General features: G+C 36.2%; 1 protein-coding gene across 1 annotated transcript in view; it reads right to left on the bottom strand.

Moving 5' to 3' along the window:
- The window catches only part of IRAG2 (inositol 1,4,5-triphosphate receptor associated 2), a 168,538-nt gene extending 155,984 nt beyond the window's left edge, over positions 1 to 12,554 (bottom strand). The window contains exons 1-2 of the mRNA XM_077170322.1: positions 11,981 to 12,554; positions 10,938 to 11,051 (exon numbers count right to left, since the gene is read on the bottom strand). Of these exons, the coding sequence (XP_077026437.1) occupies positions 10,938 to 11,051; positions 11,981 to 12,554 (688 nt within the window). The remainder of the gene's footprint in view (positions 1 to 10,937; positions 11,052 to 11,980) is intronic.
- Between the last annotated feature and the right edge of the window lie 2,852 nt (positions 12,555 to 15,406).

Genomic DNA, 15,406 nt, shown 5'->3' with positions numbered 1-15,406 from the left:
AGGAATAAAGAAGACTATGTGATGATATTGTGAATTGCTGAGTGTATATTGTTGGGAATGTTTGTTTCTTTTAATTTTTTTTAATTAATAAAAAATTTTAAAAAAGGAATAAAGAAGAAATAAATGGAAGGATATTCCATGTTCATGGGTTGGAAGACTAAATATTGTTAAGATGTCAATTCAACCAAAAGCAATGTACAGATTCAATGCAATCCCAATCAGACTCCCAATAGCCTTCATTGAAGAAATGGAAAAGCCAATCATCAAATTTATATGGAAGGGTAAGTGGCCATAAATAAAATAAAATATTTTATTTTATAAATTTTTTTTATAAATAAAAAATCCATCCTGAAACAGAAGAATAAAGTTGCAGGATTCACACTTCCCAATCTTAAAACTTATTACAAATCTACTGTAATCAAAACATCATGGTAGTAGCACACGGACAGACATATAGCCTGATGAAATTAAATTGAGAGCTCAGAAATCAACTCTCACATATATCAGCAACAATCAGTAAAGAATAGCCTTTTCAATAAATAGTTCTCGGTAAACTGGATAGCCGCATGCAAAAGAACACCACATACAAAATAAACTCCAACTGAATGTTGGCTCTGTCATGCCAACCCCCAAAGTTCTGATCCTACATTTGTTAGAGCTCTCCTCTCCAACATTTCCAAATGACCCCAAATCTCCAGCCTCAATGCAGCATTTTTTGTGCCTCACTCAATACAAGTTAACTCTGCTAATTTCAAAGCACAAAACCCTATTTCCTTGTCCAGTCAGCTGAAAATTAGACTCTCATCTTAATACAGACTCTTTGCCCTAGTAAGCTCTGGCAATGAAATTGCTGCAAATGCATTAGTTGAAATATTAAATCACGCCAACACTACATCAAAGACCACACTTTTCTCACCCAAGCAACCCACAAAGGCATAAAATGTTAGGCTCAACCCCAAGCCAAACCATACCAGCTAATCCTAAAGAGCACCTAGGGTAACATATAAGATTCTACAAAGGTTCCGTGCACTAGGGTAACTTTCCAGAAACCTGCAACTGCCAGATGGGTCCCTGGACAGATAAGTCCTGAAACCTAGAGGGGCCAGCCTCTCCAGAATATCAGGTAGTTCCATTTCCCTACCCCATATTATTGACAGCCGCTCTAACACAAAAAAGTTAGAATGGCCATAGCCCAAATGCCCCTAAAGAGTGGGAGAAGAATCAAAGGTGATGGTGAAGTTATACAGAGAAGGTAGGGTTTAGTAAACGAGTATGATTGCCAAATCATTCTATTGTTATTTCTTTCAGTCTACAGTATCTTAGAGCAGCTAGAAGTAAAAACCTAAAATTGTGTCATTGTAAACCATACCAAATTCTGAAATCTGTTCTACAACTAATTGTTTCACTATGCTTTGAAATTTGTTACTTTTATATATTTATGTTATTTTCCACAAGAAAAAAGAAAAAAGAAAAAAAAGTCAATTGGGATGATAAAAAAAATATTTATTCCTCTAGCCACTAATGTTCTGGAACAGCTGAAAGAAAAATCTGAGATGATGGTAGCCCATGACAAACTCTGGGATTTGTCCTGTAACTACTTGTTGAAGAGTGCTTTGAAATCTAATGTTTTTTTCTTTCTTTGCTTTGAATACGTTATATTATACAATAAAAAAGTTACAAAAATGTTAGGCTCTAATCCCTCTTCCTTCATTTCCAGCTGGACTCAATATAATCTCCCCTCAGCTCACCCCCCCAATAACCAATCATCTTTTAAGTCTCTCCATCATGCTACTACTGTTCGCTTTCCTCCTAGATATGTCTTTCTCTGCAATTCCCCTCAAGGAACCCTCACCTTCCACTGTCTTAACAATATACTATTTATAGTGGGCAGTGCATTTGGGCATCTCAAATGTCCAAATTTTGAATTCCACGAAAAATCAAGCCATTTCTGAAGGGTCACTGAACTCATTTTTCCCAGCTTTGGAACTGTAGTTTGTCTTGCTACCCCATAGGGTGGCTTTACCTGTCATGAACAGGCTTTGTTTAACCTCACTTCTACCCTTAAAACCCTAGCCCAGAACACTGGTAAGGCACTCCAAGGCTCACAAATTTCAAATTTCTTGGCCAATGTAGTAATGAATAATCAACTAGCCCTTGATTACCTTCTCGCTGAAGAAGGAGATATATATGCTGTCACCAACACCTCCTGTTGCACCTAGGTTAACACCTCTGGACAAGTCGAGAAAACATTCAAGAAATCTTCAGGCAGGGCAAGTGTTTGTACTACAGAAACCGACATCCAGGGGACCTCTGGGAACCCATTAAGAGCTTTCTGCCTGCAAGTGTAGATTAAGTAGGCCCTAATCTTCCCTCTGATTATGCTTGTTCTCCTACTCTTCTTTAGCCCTATAATGCTTCAGTGGCTCATGGACTTTGTGTCTCAATGGCTGAAGCCACTGGACTCTTTTTGTCTCACCTGTATCCTTCGGTAACCAAAGTCTCAACCAACAAGATAACCCCCCTTGGTCCTCAAGGAGTCCTGAGACTCTTTTGACCAAAAAGAGGGAATGTGAAAATGGAACAGTTAATGATTACACTAAACATCTTGACTTGCTTGAGCCCCCACATTTTCCAGGCGAGGACTGAATCAACTGAGAATCTGATTAGGCAGCTCCAGCTTGACATACCCATGATGCCTTGCATACCCAGGACACTTCTGCAGCTCCAAAACTGCAAGACCAGAAGGAACATTTCAGGAAGCCACACTCAAGAAGAAAAGTCTGCTAATGAACATCCTGCTTCTGTAGTATCTGAACTGGCCAGGTCCAAGGACACTCTGCTTCACTGTGGTATCTGAACTGGCCAGCTGTGTCCAAGGACACTCCACTCCAAGACCACTCCTAGCATCCCCCAAACCCCCACCAAGCAGCTTAGATCCCAAATAGCCCATATAAGCCACTCCCTAAGTCCCAAGGCTTGACCAGTTGCTACTTTCTGGTACTGCTCCACCTGCATGCTGGCTCTTTCAATAAAACTTCATTCTTCCCTTTGAAAAAAAAAAATCAACTCAAAGTGAATCAAAGGCCTAAATATAAAAACTATCACTCTAAAAACCCTTACGGAAAACATAAGGAAGCATCTTAAGGATGTTTTAGACAGATTTCTTAAACTTTAAACCAAAAGCACAAACAAAAATAGAAAAACGGGTACTCATCAAAATTAAAATCTTATAGGTCTCAAAGAATTTCTTCATGAAAATAAAATAACAGCTGACACAACAGGAGAAAATGTTTGGAAACCACATATCTGATAAAGGTTTAATGTCCAGGACGTATAAAGAAATCCTCTAACACAACAGCAAAAAGACAAACAGTTCAATTAAAATATGGATAAAAGACATGAATAGATATTTCTCCAACGAAGATATACAGAGGCCCAAAAAGAAAATGAAAATGTTCAATATCATTAGCCTTTAATGAAATGCAAGTCAAAACCACAATGGGATACCATTTCACAACCACTAGAAGGCCTACTACTAAAAATACAAAATTACTAGCATTGGAGATGGTGTGGAGAGACAGGAACATTCATTCATTGTGGATGGGAATGTATAATAGTGCAGTCACTTTGGAAAACATTTTGGCAGTTTCTCAGTGAGTTAAGTATAGAATTATCATACAACCTGGCACTCTAACTTCTAGGTATATACAGAAAAGAATTGAAGGCAGGGACTCAAACAGGTATTTGCACACTGATGGTCATAGTGGAATTATTTAAAATTGCCAAAAGATGGAGGCAAAATACACTAACTGATGAATAAACAAAATTTGGTATATATACATAATGGAATATTATTCAGCTGTTCAAAGGAATGAAGTCCTAATACAATGTGACAACATGGATAAACCTAGAAGACATCATGTTGAGTGAAAGAAGCCAGGCGCAAAAGGACAAATAATGAATGATTTCACTCATATTAAATAATTAGCATAAACTCAAAGAGCCAGGATCTAGAATATTCTGGCATATCTTTATTGTGCTTTCCTTTATTGCACTTTGCTGATATTGTATTTTTTACATATTGAAAATTTGTGGCAACACTGCATAGCTGAAGTCTATCCGCACCATGTTTCCAACAGCATGTGCTCACTTTGTGTCTCTGTGTCATACTTTGGTGATTCTTTATATTTCAAGCTTTGGGATTATTATTTTATCTGTTATGGTGATCTGTGATCTTTGATGTTACTATTGCAATTTGGTGGGATGGGGCACCATGAATAGTGACCATATAAGACAGTGAACTTAATAAATAAATGTTATGTGTATTCTGATGCTCCATCAGCTGATTGTTTTCAGATCTCTCCCTTTCCTTGGACCGCCCTATTCCCTAAGACACAACAATATTGAATTATACTGATTAATTACCCTGCAATTGCCTCTAAGTGAAAGGAGGAGTTACATGTCTCTTATTTTAAGACATGTCAAAAGCTAAGATGAGCTGAAAGCTAGGCCTTTTGTGCCGAACAGCCAAATTGTTAATGCAAAGGAAAGGTTCTTGAAGGAAATTGAAAGTGCTATTCTACTGAACATACAAATAAGAAAAGAGTCTTATTGCTAATATGGAAAAAGTTTTAATAATCAGGATAGAAGACAGCCACAATATTCCCTTAGCCAAAGCCTAATCCAAAGCAAGTCTTTAACACTCTTCAATTCTATGAAGGCTGAGAGAGGTAAGGAAGCTGCAGAAGACAAGTATGAAACTAGCAGAGGTTAGTTCATGAGGCTTAAGAAAAGAACCTGCCTCTATATTAAACTGCACGATGAAACAGGAAGTGCTGCTGTAGAAGCTGCAAGTTATCCAGAAGATTTAGCTAAGATAACTGATGAATGTGGTGACATTAAAGAACATAATTTCAATGTAGATTGAACAGCCCTTGTAGAAAGACTTCAAAGCATTGAAGGACAGGCTGGTTGTCTTATTAGGAGCCAATGCAGCTAGACTTGATGTTGAAGCCAATTCTCATTTACCATTCAGAAAATCCTAGGGCCCTTACCAATTATGCCAAATCTATTTGCCTGTCTTTTATGAATAGAACAACACAGCCTAGCTGACTGTATACAAAATGGTTTATTGTTTATTTTAAGCCCACTGTTAGACCTAAAGCTTGAAAAAAAAAAAAAGGTTCCTCTCAAAATACTGCTACTCATTGACAAGGCCCATTGTCACCTAAAAGCTCTGATGGAGATTTATGAGATGAATATTGTTTTCATGCCTACTAACATAACATCCATTCTGTACCCATGGACAAAGGAGTAATTACAACTTTCAAGCCTTATTATTTAGGAAATATATTTCACAAGACTATGGCTGCTATAGATAATGATTCCTCTGATGGATCTGGACATAGACAATTGAAAACTTTCTGACAAGTATTTATCATTTGTGGTTTGAAACTGCTGTGTACCCCAGAAAAGCCTGTTCTTTAATCCTGATTCAATATTGTTGAGTGGGATCTGTGCTGGGTTTGAAATTGTGGTCCACCCCAGAAAAGCCATGTTTTCTTTCCTAATGCAATCTTGTGGGGGCAGACCTATTGTTAACGGTGGAAACTTTGATCAGGTTGTTTCCATAGCGATGTGACACACCCAGTTGTGGGTGTGACCTTTTGATTAGATGGAGTTGTGACTCCACCCATTCAAAGTGCCTTTATTAGTTTACTGGGTCCTTCAGAAGACGAAATATTTTGGAGAAAGCTCAGACCCAACAGGAGACACAGACATTTGGAAATGCAGAAAGAAAATGCCCCCAGAGAAGCTGTCTGAAGCGAGAAACCAAAGGACTAGCAGAGGCCTACCACATACCTTTCCAGCTGGCAGAGGTGTCCTGGTTCCATCAGCCTTTCTTGAGTCAAGTTACCTTTTCTGGATACCTTAATTTGGACATTTTTATGGACTTAGAACTATAAACTTGTAACTTAACAAATTCCCTTAAAAGCCATTTCATTTATGGTATTTTGCAACCTAGCAGCTTTAACAAGCCCAAATAGTATCTTCTTTTTTTTTTTAAGTTGTTTCCACAGAGATGTGACCCACCCAGTTGTGGGTTAGACCTTTGGATTTCCATGGTGGTTTCCATGGAGATGTGTCTCCACCCATTCAAGGTGGGTCACTTTCTGGAGTCCTTTAAGAGAGAAACATTTTGAAAAAAGCTTCAAAGCCAACAGAGACCTTTGGAGATGCAGGGAAAAAATGCCCCCAGAGAAGCTGTTTGAGACCAGAAACCAAAGGACCAGCAGATGTCAGCTGTGTGCCTTCCCAGATCAGCCTTTCTTGAGTCAAGGTATCTTTCCCTGATACCTTGGGCTTTAGTTTTTATGGCCTTAGAACTGTAATATTCCATCGGTTTGCTTGATAAAGCAGTGGTAGGGTTTGAGAGTACTGACTTCAATTTTGAAGGAAGTTCTACCATGGGTAAAATGCTATCAAATAGCATCACATACTAAACAGAAATCTTTCATGAAAGGAATGCTCAATTACTGTGGCTAATTTCATTATTGTCTTATTTTAAGAAATTGCCACCGCCACCCCAACCTTCAGCAACCACCACCCTGATCAGTCAGCAGCCATCAACATTGATGCCAGACTCTTGAAAAAGGTCACAAAAAGATTACAATTTGTTGAAGGCTCAGATAATGTTAGCATTTTTAATCAATGAAGTATTTTTAAATTAAAGTATGCACATTGTTTTTTAGACATAATGCTATTGCACACTTAGTAGACTATGGTATAGGGCAAATGTAACTTTTATATGCACTGGGAAACCAAAAAATTCATGTGACTTGCTTTATTGAAATACTTGCTTTATTTTGGTAATGTGGAACCGAACCTGCAACATCTCCAAGGTATGACTGTAGGTTACCAGGAAAGGGAGGGTAGGGAATAGCTTAATATGTACAGAGTTTCTATTTGGGATGATGAAAACATTTTGGTAATGGATGATGGTGATGGGAGCACAGCATCATAAATGTAATTAACACCACTGAATTATGTATTTAAATGCAGTTAAAAGGGGAAATGTTAAGTTGCATATGTGGTACTAGAATATGCACCATCCATGGAATTACACAACACAAACAGTGATCCCTATGTTAAATCATGGACTATAATTAATAGAACAACTATAAAAATGTACTTTTATCAATTCTAACAAATGTCCCACAGTAATGCAGGGTGATATATGAGAATCCTGTATTTTGTATGTGATTGTTCTGTAACCCCACAACTTCTCTAATAAAGAAAAAAAGGTAGAAAGGGAAAACAACAGCTTCCTAATCCTTCTCATGACTGTGTCTCACTACCAGCATTTAACCAATGTCTTAGAACTTCATTATTAGTGACCATAATTTGCATGGACAACGAAAAAACAATCTATGTTCAGAGCTGACCTCTCTCACTGAAAGCAAAAATTACAACTGCAATCAAGAGATCATGTTCCTAGGCCTTTAGGATCTCATTTACCTTTAGCATTTCTGAAACTATTTGGTGTTTATGAAATCATCTAACGTAATGAGAGAAAATAAATAAACCTAAATCCATTTTCAGTTTATAAATAAAACTCTTTTAATATATTACTATCTGTCTGGCTATCTGTAGCCCACAAACTGTGTTATTTCAACTGCCTGATGTGGGAACATAAGGATATTAGTTCTCACATTTTGAGTAATAATAGCTAACAATTATTAGATATATTTTATATGCTAGTAACTCATCTAAGTACTTTGGGGATACTGTCTTAATTCTTAGTTCTTCTAACAACTCTACAAAATAGGTTCCATTATCCCTAATTTACATATTATAAAACAAAGGCCAGAGAGATTAAGTAATTTTCAAAAGGCCACACAGCTCGTAAATGATAGATATAGGTTTCAAACCCAGGAAATCAACTACCAGACCACGCTACTATCACTAATGCTGCAAATTAAAGCACCATGGCAGATATTCCAGTTTTATCAATTCACAAAAGACGACTGGATGTCTATAACCCTGAATGGAGTATGAAAGAATTTTTCTATATTCCTGGAATTTAATATTCCAAAGAAGTTATTGATTGACTAAATAACAGCAAAATGATTCTAAACATTTTGGTACTACACATCCAAACTCAGGCATACTCAGAGTACCACAAAAAAATTGAAATTTATTGTCAGGAAAAAAAAAGACTTGGGAGATCTGTTTTTGGACACTTTTTCATTCTATGACATGCATCTCAATAACATTTTATGCTTAATGCCCCCCAAAAAAGGACATAGGGACAAGGTCGAAGATTATCCTACTGGTCAACTCTGAAACATTTAAGCATCAATGTCAATAGTAACAAATTATATCTCATTGAATAAGAATCCATAAATTCATATGTAGTAATTAATTAATGGAGGAGAAGGTAAACCCTTTTGGTATGCTGACAAGTAATAAATACAGAAAGAATTATGGAAATAGAAAAATCACCATTTGGCAACCATCAAACTAATAATTGATATAAGCAAGAAAAAATAATGAATGATAAAACTAGTAAGTGAAAGTTTGAGGAGGAACAGGATATTGACATAGTCTCACAGTATCTTCCCATATATTACTTAATTATAAGGGGAAAAATAGTAAGTTTACAATGGAGAAACCTGGCAGATACCACATTAACCAAGTTGTCAAAGCTTAAAATGTTGATATATTATACTGAGATGGACAATATCACTTCTGTAGTCTGCCTTCCAAAAATATGTATAACCTGAATTGAATCAAGAAGAAATATTAGACATTCTACACAGTAACTAGCCTGTACTCTTCAAAAATTTTAAGATCATAAAAGATAGAGTCTCAGGAACTGTTTCAGATTAAAGGAGACTAAAGAAATGTAACAAATAAATGCAATGTATGATTTTGGATTGTATCCTGGATCAGGAAACAAAAAAGCTCCAAAGAATATTATTAGGACAACTGACAAAATTTAAATAGAGAATTATGGATTAAATGATAACATTCTGTCAATATTAAATATTCTGATTTTGATAATTGTATGCTGGTCATGTAAGCAAAAGCTTATGGGAAATACACATGGAAGTACTTAAAGAAGCACACTATCTGAAACTTACTGTCAAGTAGTTCAGAAACAGAACCCCGAATGATAAAACAAAATGCAAACAATTGGTGAACCTGCGTAAAGGAAATATGCAAAGTACTTGTACTTTTCTTGTGACTTTTCTCTTAGTTTGAATTTTATCAAAATGAAAAATTACAGAGAGAGAGAGAGGGAGGGAGGGAGAGGAAGAGAGACTCAGTAGTTAACATAAAAAAAATATTCACTGTCTAATGATGGGAAAATTTGAGAATTTAATTTATAAATTCTTAATAATTTATGATTATTAAGAATAATAATTATAATAGCTGAAACACATCATATATGTTAAAATCATGAATTCAAAATAATAAACACACGCGAAACTTCACTGGTCATCTTTGGAGAATATTAGAGGGCTAATATATTGTTTGAATTCTGGTAGATAAAGGAAATATTTAAGCTCTGATCCTACCTCTCCTTTAGGAAATGAGACTCTGGAAAGCCAAATAGTTGAGAAAGAAGCTTGGAGGTTTTTTAATAATGTATTCCAGCTACAAATTAGGAAGGAATGATAGAATACCACCATTTGCAACACTTAATGAAAAAATGGATCTAGGCTTTTATCAACAACAGTTGTTTTCTGATAAAAATATGGGACACTATCTATGAAGTGTTCTTGCTAAAAAGAAAAAAAATCAAATTTGAATCTGATCAAACCTCTAAATATAGGTATCAGAGGAGCAAATTAAATGTTATTATAGGCCCCATCACTAGAATTCAGACTGTGGGAAACACTACGGGATTAAGAACCAATTTCTTTAACAAATAAAATGCAAACAAAAGAGATAGAGAAGAAACAGAAATAAGCCAGACAAACACTGGCAATAAATGAAACTTTCTTGGGTATTGAGTCAAATAAAACTGTTTTTAAAAATTACATGTGGCACAAATGAGGAAATTTGTACACTGACCAGACATGATATTAAGAAATTATGTTAATTTTAGTCATGCTAATGGCATTGCAGTTGTTTAAAATCAAAACCAGAGTTTCAACCTTGTTAAAAATATTTTCAGATAAAATAACACTAGGTCTTTTGATGCCTCCAAAAACCCACAGTGAAAGAGAAGAAAAATGGGTCGGTTAAAGGTGACATAATCAGTTATGACAGTTGCATAAGGATTCTTTACACTAGCCTATTTTTGTGCATGTTTGAAATGTTCTATAATAAAACTTTTAAATAATCCAAAGAAAAGAAAAACCATATTCACAGGGAAAATTGTGGAAAGCTATACAACAAATCACTAACAATGGTTTCTCAGGAAAATAGTAGTACTGATGATTTTTCCCTTCTTTTTTGCTTATCCACATATTATTAATTTTATTACAGTGGGCATGAATTATTTATGTACCAGAAATTACTTATGGAAAAATTTTTAAGGACTGCATCTTAAAAAAAAAGCAGAAGCAAAAATAAAATCTAAAATTAAATACAAATTTCAAGTTAAACTTTTACAGTAGTTGCATATATTTGACACATGTATTTCTTGTGAGGCAACACCTAGGTCACATAGATCAGCTGATATGCTCAATCAAGTCATTCAAGTCACTGATAAGAGATGCAAAATAGGTACAAAGAAATTAAAATGAAATACCCCCAAGGTCTAAAATGCCATCCTTACTTCCAAATTAGGCTGCATCCACCATGTGCACAGACACAGATGCACACAGAACTCTGACACAAGCTCCTTCCCTTTCTCTTGCAATGGAAAGTACTGAAGTCTTGGGGAGTATAACAATCATTTGAGCAGACAATTTTCAACTTACCTCTTAGTTTTATGTCACATGCATGAAAACCACTTGTGACTAACTCTCCTTCACAGTTTCCGTTGATGCTGTCTGTTACATTCACTTTGTCATCATTGGTTCCTAGTTTCCATCCTAATAAAAGAAAAAGGGTGCAAATTCAGATGCTTTCCTGAGCTATGATTAGTTGATATTTTTTGGTTTAATTTCAACAAAGAAAACATTTTAACAAACAGCAGCCCCAAATACTGGTTACTTAACTTGAATAGGACACTCAAAGAAGGTGTCTTGGAAGGTACACTATTCTACATGATTTCTTTTATTTCTAAAGGGTGAGGGAAAAGAGGTTTGAAAGAGAGGAAAATGAGCATTTTTCCTCATTCCTAGAAAAAAATTTTTTTTGCTCTGTAATATTTAAAGCATGCTGTGATTCAGCAAACAGTTTAACACAGAGACATTTTTAAGAAAATCTGAGAGGAAGCAGAAACTAGCTCTACAGAAAAATGTATAATTTTGCATTTTTTTTCTGTGCCTATCATATATGGGACTAAGTAATCCCCTTAACTGGAGTTCTCTAAATATCAATTGGCTACAAAATTTTCATCCTCTCATGGCCACGTTATTGGTTCCTGCAATGGAACACATTCTTACAAACATATATTTCACCTTACACAAAGAAGTGCTAAAATGGTAGTTTTTAGCAAGTCAGCTGAGAACTGTATGAATTGCAATGCACCTACATCTATGTATTTCTATTGTGACAGTCTAGTTGGCCACAAAAAAGCTTGTTTTCAGGTCAATAGAGAAATACCACCACATGATAATGATTGTAAATGCAATCTAGATTTATCATTCAGATTTCTAAGAACATAAAAACAATCATTAGTTCACATACTAGATTTTTTTTTATTTTAAGAGGGAAAAAAATGCTAAAAACAGAAAGGGAAATAGGGATTTTCCATCTAAACTTTAATAATACGGTTTTGTTTTTAATTTGTGTGTTTTAAAAGTAGACATGTTTGTTGCTTTATTGGAAAAACAAACATTCTAGAAAGAATATTTACCTTCTTCATTCAGAGATAATTTTTCCACATCTGAATCCCGAGGAGTAAAAACTTCAGAGCTTTGATCAGCATTGGAATCAAAATCAAGTGTTAAGGTTCTAAAATCATTTTCACTACAAAAGCTTTTCAAATCCTTGCTCAAGAAGAACTTCTCTTTTCTAATCTGTGATGGCAAAGATGTGCACACCTGGGAGCACTGTGCTCTCAGCCTCGAGATGTCTTCAGAACCTGTGAGGATAACAGAGTAGATTGCATTCTCAGGAGAAGTGAAACGAGACACTAGTGGAGTTCCTGGAGACACTATTTGAGGAGATGAAATGAAGGTATCATCTTTTTCAGAACTTGATGAATTAGTGTCAGGCATAGGGATGCGAGTAGCAGTCATTTTCTTCAGTACCTCTTCAAAATCTTTCTTGCTGTGAGTCTGGGGGCTGTCAAAGCTGTTAGATTGGTATTTGATAATCTGTCGAATCGGATTTGAAATCACTTCTCCCTCTTGGATAGCTCTGATTTTTCTGCTAATGCTTTCCACGGGGTTATGCCGCTTCACAGTTACTTTCCTCGCAGAAGCCATTGTTGACCTCACTCCAATTATAAGATGAAGTGACTAAAGTGCAGGCAAAAGTAGTAATGAGCATTGTCCTACTAATAATTTAGCAATAGGTGATTCATTCTGAATCGACTTTGGAGAGATCAAAACAAGATATCCAGTGCTTCAAACAATGGTGGATTTGCGTTGGTAGTCAAATTTCTAGAAGATGAAAATGGCTAGCATTTATAACGTGCTCACCGTACGTCAGACATGGTACTGTGTTCTTTATAGGTATCAACCCATTCCATCCTCAAAATAACTCTAGTGGGTTAGCATTACCATGATCCCCAGACTCAGGGAGACAGAGAACAATGGACTTGTCCGAAGTCGTACCAGACAAGTGTCAGAAGCCAGATTTGAACTGTGGCAGTCCAGCAGCAGAGGCCATCCTCTTTTTTTGCAAGGCTTTTCATCTACAATAATGTATCAAATATGGTGATAGTGTGCGCACACCAACAGCTCCCATTTGAGTATACAGCATGGGTACTGTTCTTGCACTTACCTATTGGGAACTTAGTAAGCCCAATGTTAAGTCTTTTGGGTGTATTATGTCTAAACTTCACACAAACACTATTAGATATATAGAAATGTCTCCTTTTTACAGACAAAACTGAGGCTTAAAGTGGTCAGGTAACTTATGAACAGTCATATCTCTAAGACTTGAACCAAAGTATGTCTGACTCCTACAGAATTTATTTAATAACAAAAGGCACACTCTCACTTCTCATAAGATAGAAATAATGGAATTTGAAAATAAATCCAAGGTTTTGCCAAAAATGGCACAATTTAAAATAATCTAGCCAGGGTTACAATATTAGAATTTGAATGTCATGGTTTTTAGGATCTTGAAAAATTTCCAATTAGCACTACAAGTATAAATAACTTCTTGCATGAACTACTTCAAAGGTATGAATCTTGTTCAAAGGCTTATAACATGAAGATCTAAGGGGAAAACTACTATTGCACTCTATGGGCTATGTTTAACAGGAAGACATCAACAGTTCCACAGCAATACTTTGGGAGAAGAACAAGTGTTAAGGGGAAGTCTGGATTTTCTATATGGTGAGGGTGTGTTTATCAGTTATTTTTCTCATGCGAGCAATGAAAATTGCCTAAAATTGAAAGTGTTGATGATTATACCACTAGGTGAGGATAATATGAGACATGGATTGTTGAATTTGGACATTATACATGATGCCCAGTGGATGGAGGTGGCTGGCTATTAGAAGAATACAACGACTGAGAAGTAGAATGGAAAACTGTGGTTTATATACATGATTGAATATTGTGCAGCTACAAAAAGAAATGAAGCCATAAGGCATGCAATATTGTAAATGAACCTATGGAACATTATGTCATACAAAATAAGCCAGAAACAAAAGAACAAATATTGTATGGTCTCATTTAGAAAATACTTATAAGAAAATTGGGGCCTAGCCTGTATGCTCTTATAGCAGTCACATATAGTCTGGAGCTGCCATTGTTATTTCTAGATTTTAAGAGGATGTGCTATATGTGTATAACCTGGTATTTCCCTGGAATTTTGGGTACCTATGTGACACCTAAGACTCAGAGTAGGAGTTCCGTGGTTCTGAACGTCAGCATTGCCACATACAACAACTGCTAAATAAATGGAAAAAGGTATCAGCCTTCAATTAGAGATAAGACCAAAACCTATCGGTTTGGGACAATGTCTGGAACTTTGGATACCCATGTGACAACTAAGACTCGGAGTAGGAGTACTGCAGCTCCAAAGGTCAGCATTGCCACATACAGCAATTGTTAAAGAAATTGAAATAAAGATCAGGCTTCAATTAGAAATAAGAATGAAACCGATCAGGTCAGGACTAAGGTAAATCAGAATACAGGGTTAAGGAAGACATTGTCTGTATTTTAGAACTTCACCTACTCTATGAGACCAAAGGAAGAGAGATTTATTTTGTCCAAAATCTAAATTTTCTGTAGCACATAATCTAACAACCCAAACAAATGCAGCCCAGAATGGGAAAGAGCACTTATAATTCTGTACAGTTTAATGTAAGGCCTGGATACATCCCAAAATATATTGAGCAGATAATCAAAAAGTATTGGTGGGGGTGGGGGATGTAATAGCAGTTCAATAGTAGAATTCTCACCTGCTATACGGGCGAGATAAATGGTGCTGCAGTAACAGGATACTCACATGGAAAAATAATAACATGTGACCTCGCCATATAGCATACAAAAAAAAAAAGTATTGGAAAAGTCCTTTGAGAGATGGGAGAAAAATATGGAACCATTAAACTTTACTACCAGGGAAACCCCTGATACTTTTTCAAACTTTAGGGCTTCCCAAGTCAACAGGTCAAACCCTTGATCTTGAGGATTGCTCTTGTGAATCTTATCTATGTAGCAGAGACACTAAGCCTACCTATAGTTATGCCTAAGAGTTACTTCCTGAGGACCACTTTTGCTGCTCAGATTCGGCTTCTCTAAGTTCAACTCTGCAAGTAAAATAATTATTTTTCTCACCACCCGATGTGGGACATGACATCCCAGGCAATGACGCCCAGAGATGAGCCTAGCCCTGGCACCATGAGATTGACAATGTCTTTCTGACTAAAACCGGGAAAAGAATTGTAACAAATAATGAATCCATGATTGAGAGAGTTCAAATAGAATCAAGAGTCTATTCTGGAGGCTACTTTTACACAAGCTTGAGCTAGGTATTGCTACTTATCATGGTTTGTCAAATCCCGACCAACATCATTCCTGCCTGTTCTACGCACTATGATTACTTTCCAGAAACTTACAACCTCCAGATGGGTTCCTGGGCCAGATGAGTAGGGAAACCC

This window comes from Tamandua tetradactyla, chromosome 7 (genome assembly GCF_023851605.1).
Source record: "Tamandua tetradactyla isolate mTamTet1 chromosome 7, mTamTet1.pri, whole genome shotgun sequence".
NCBI lineage: Eukaryota > Metazoa > Chordata > Mammalia > Pilosa > Myrmecophagidae > Tamandua > Tamandua tetradactyla.
Note: the sequence above shows the minus strand (reverse complement) of the source record. Positions and strands in the feature narration are given on the sequence as shown.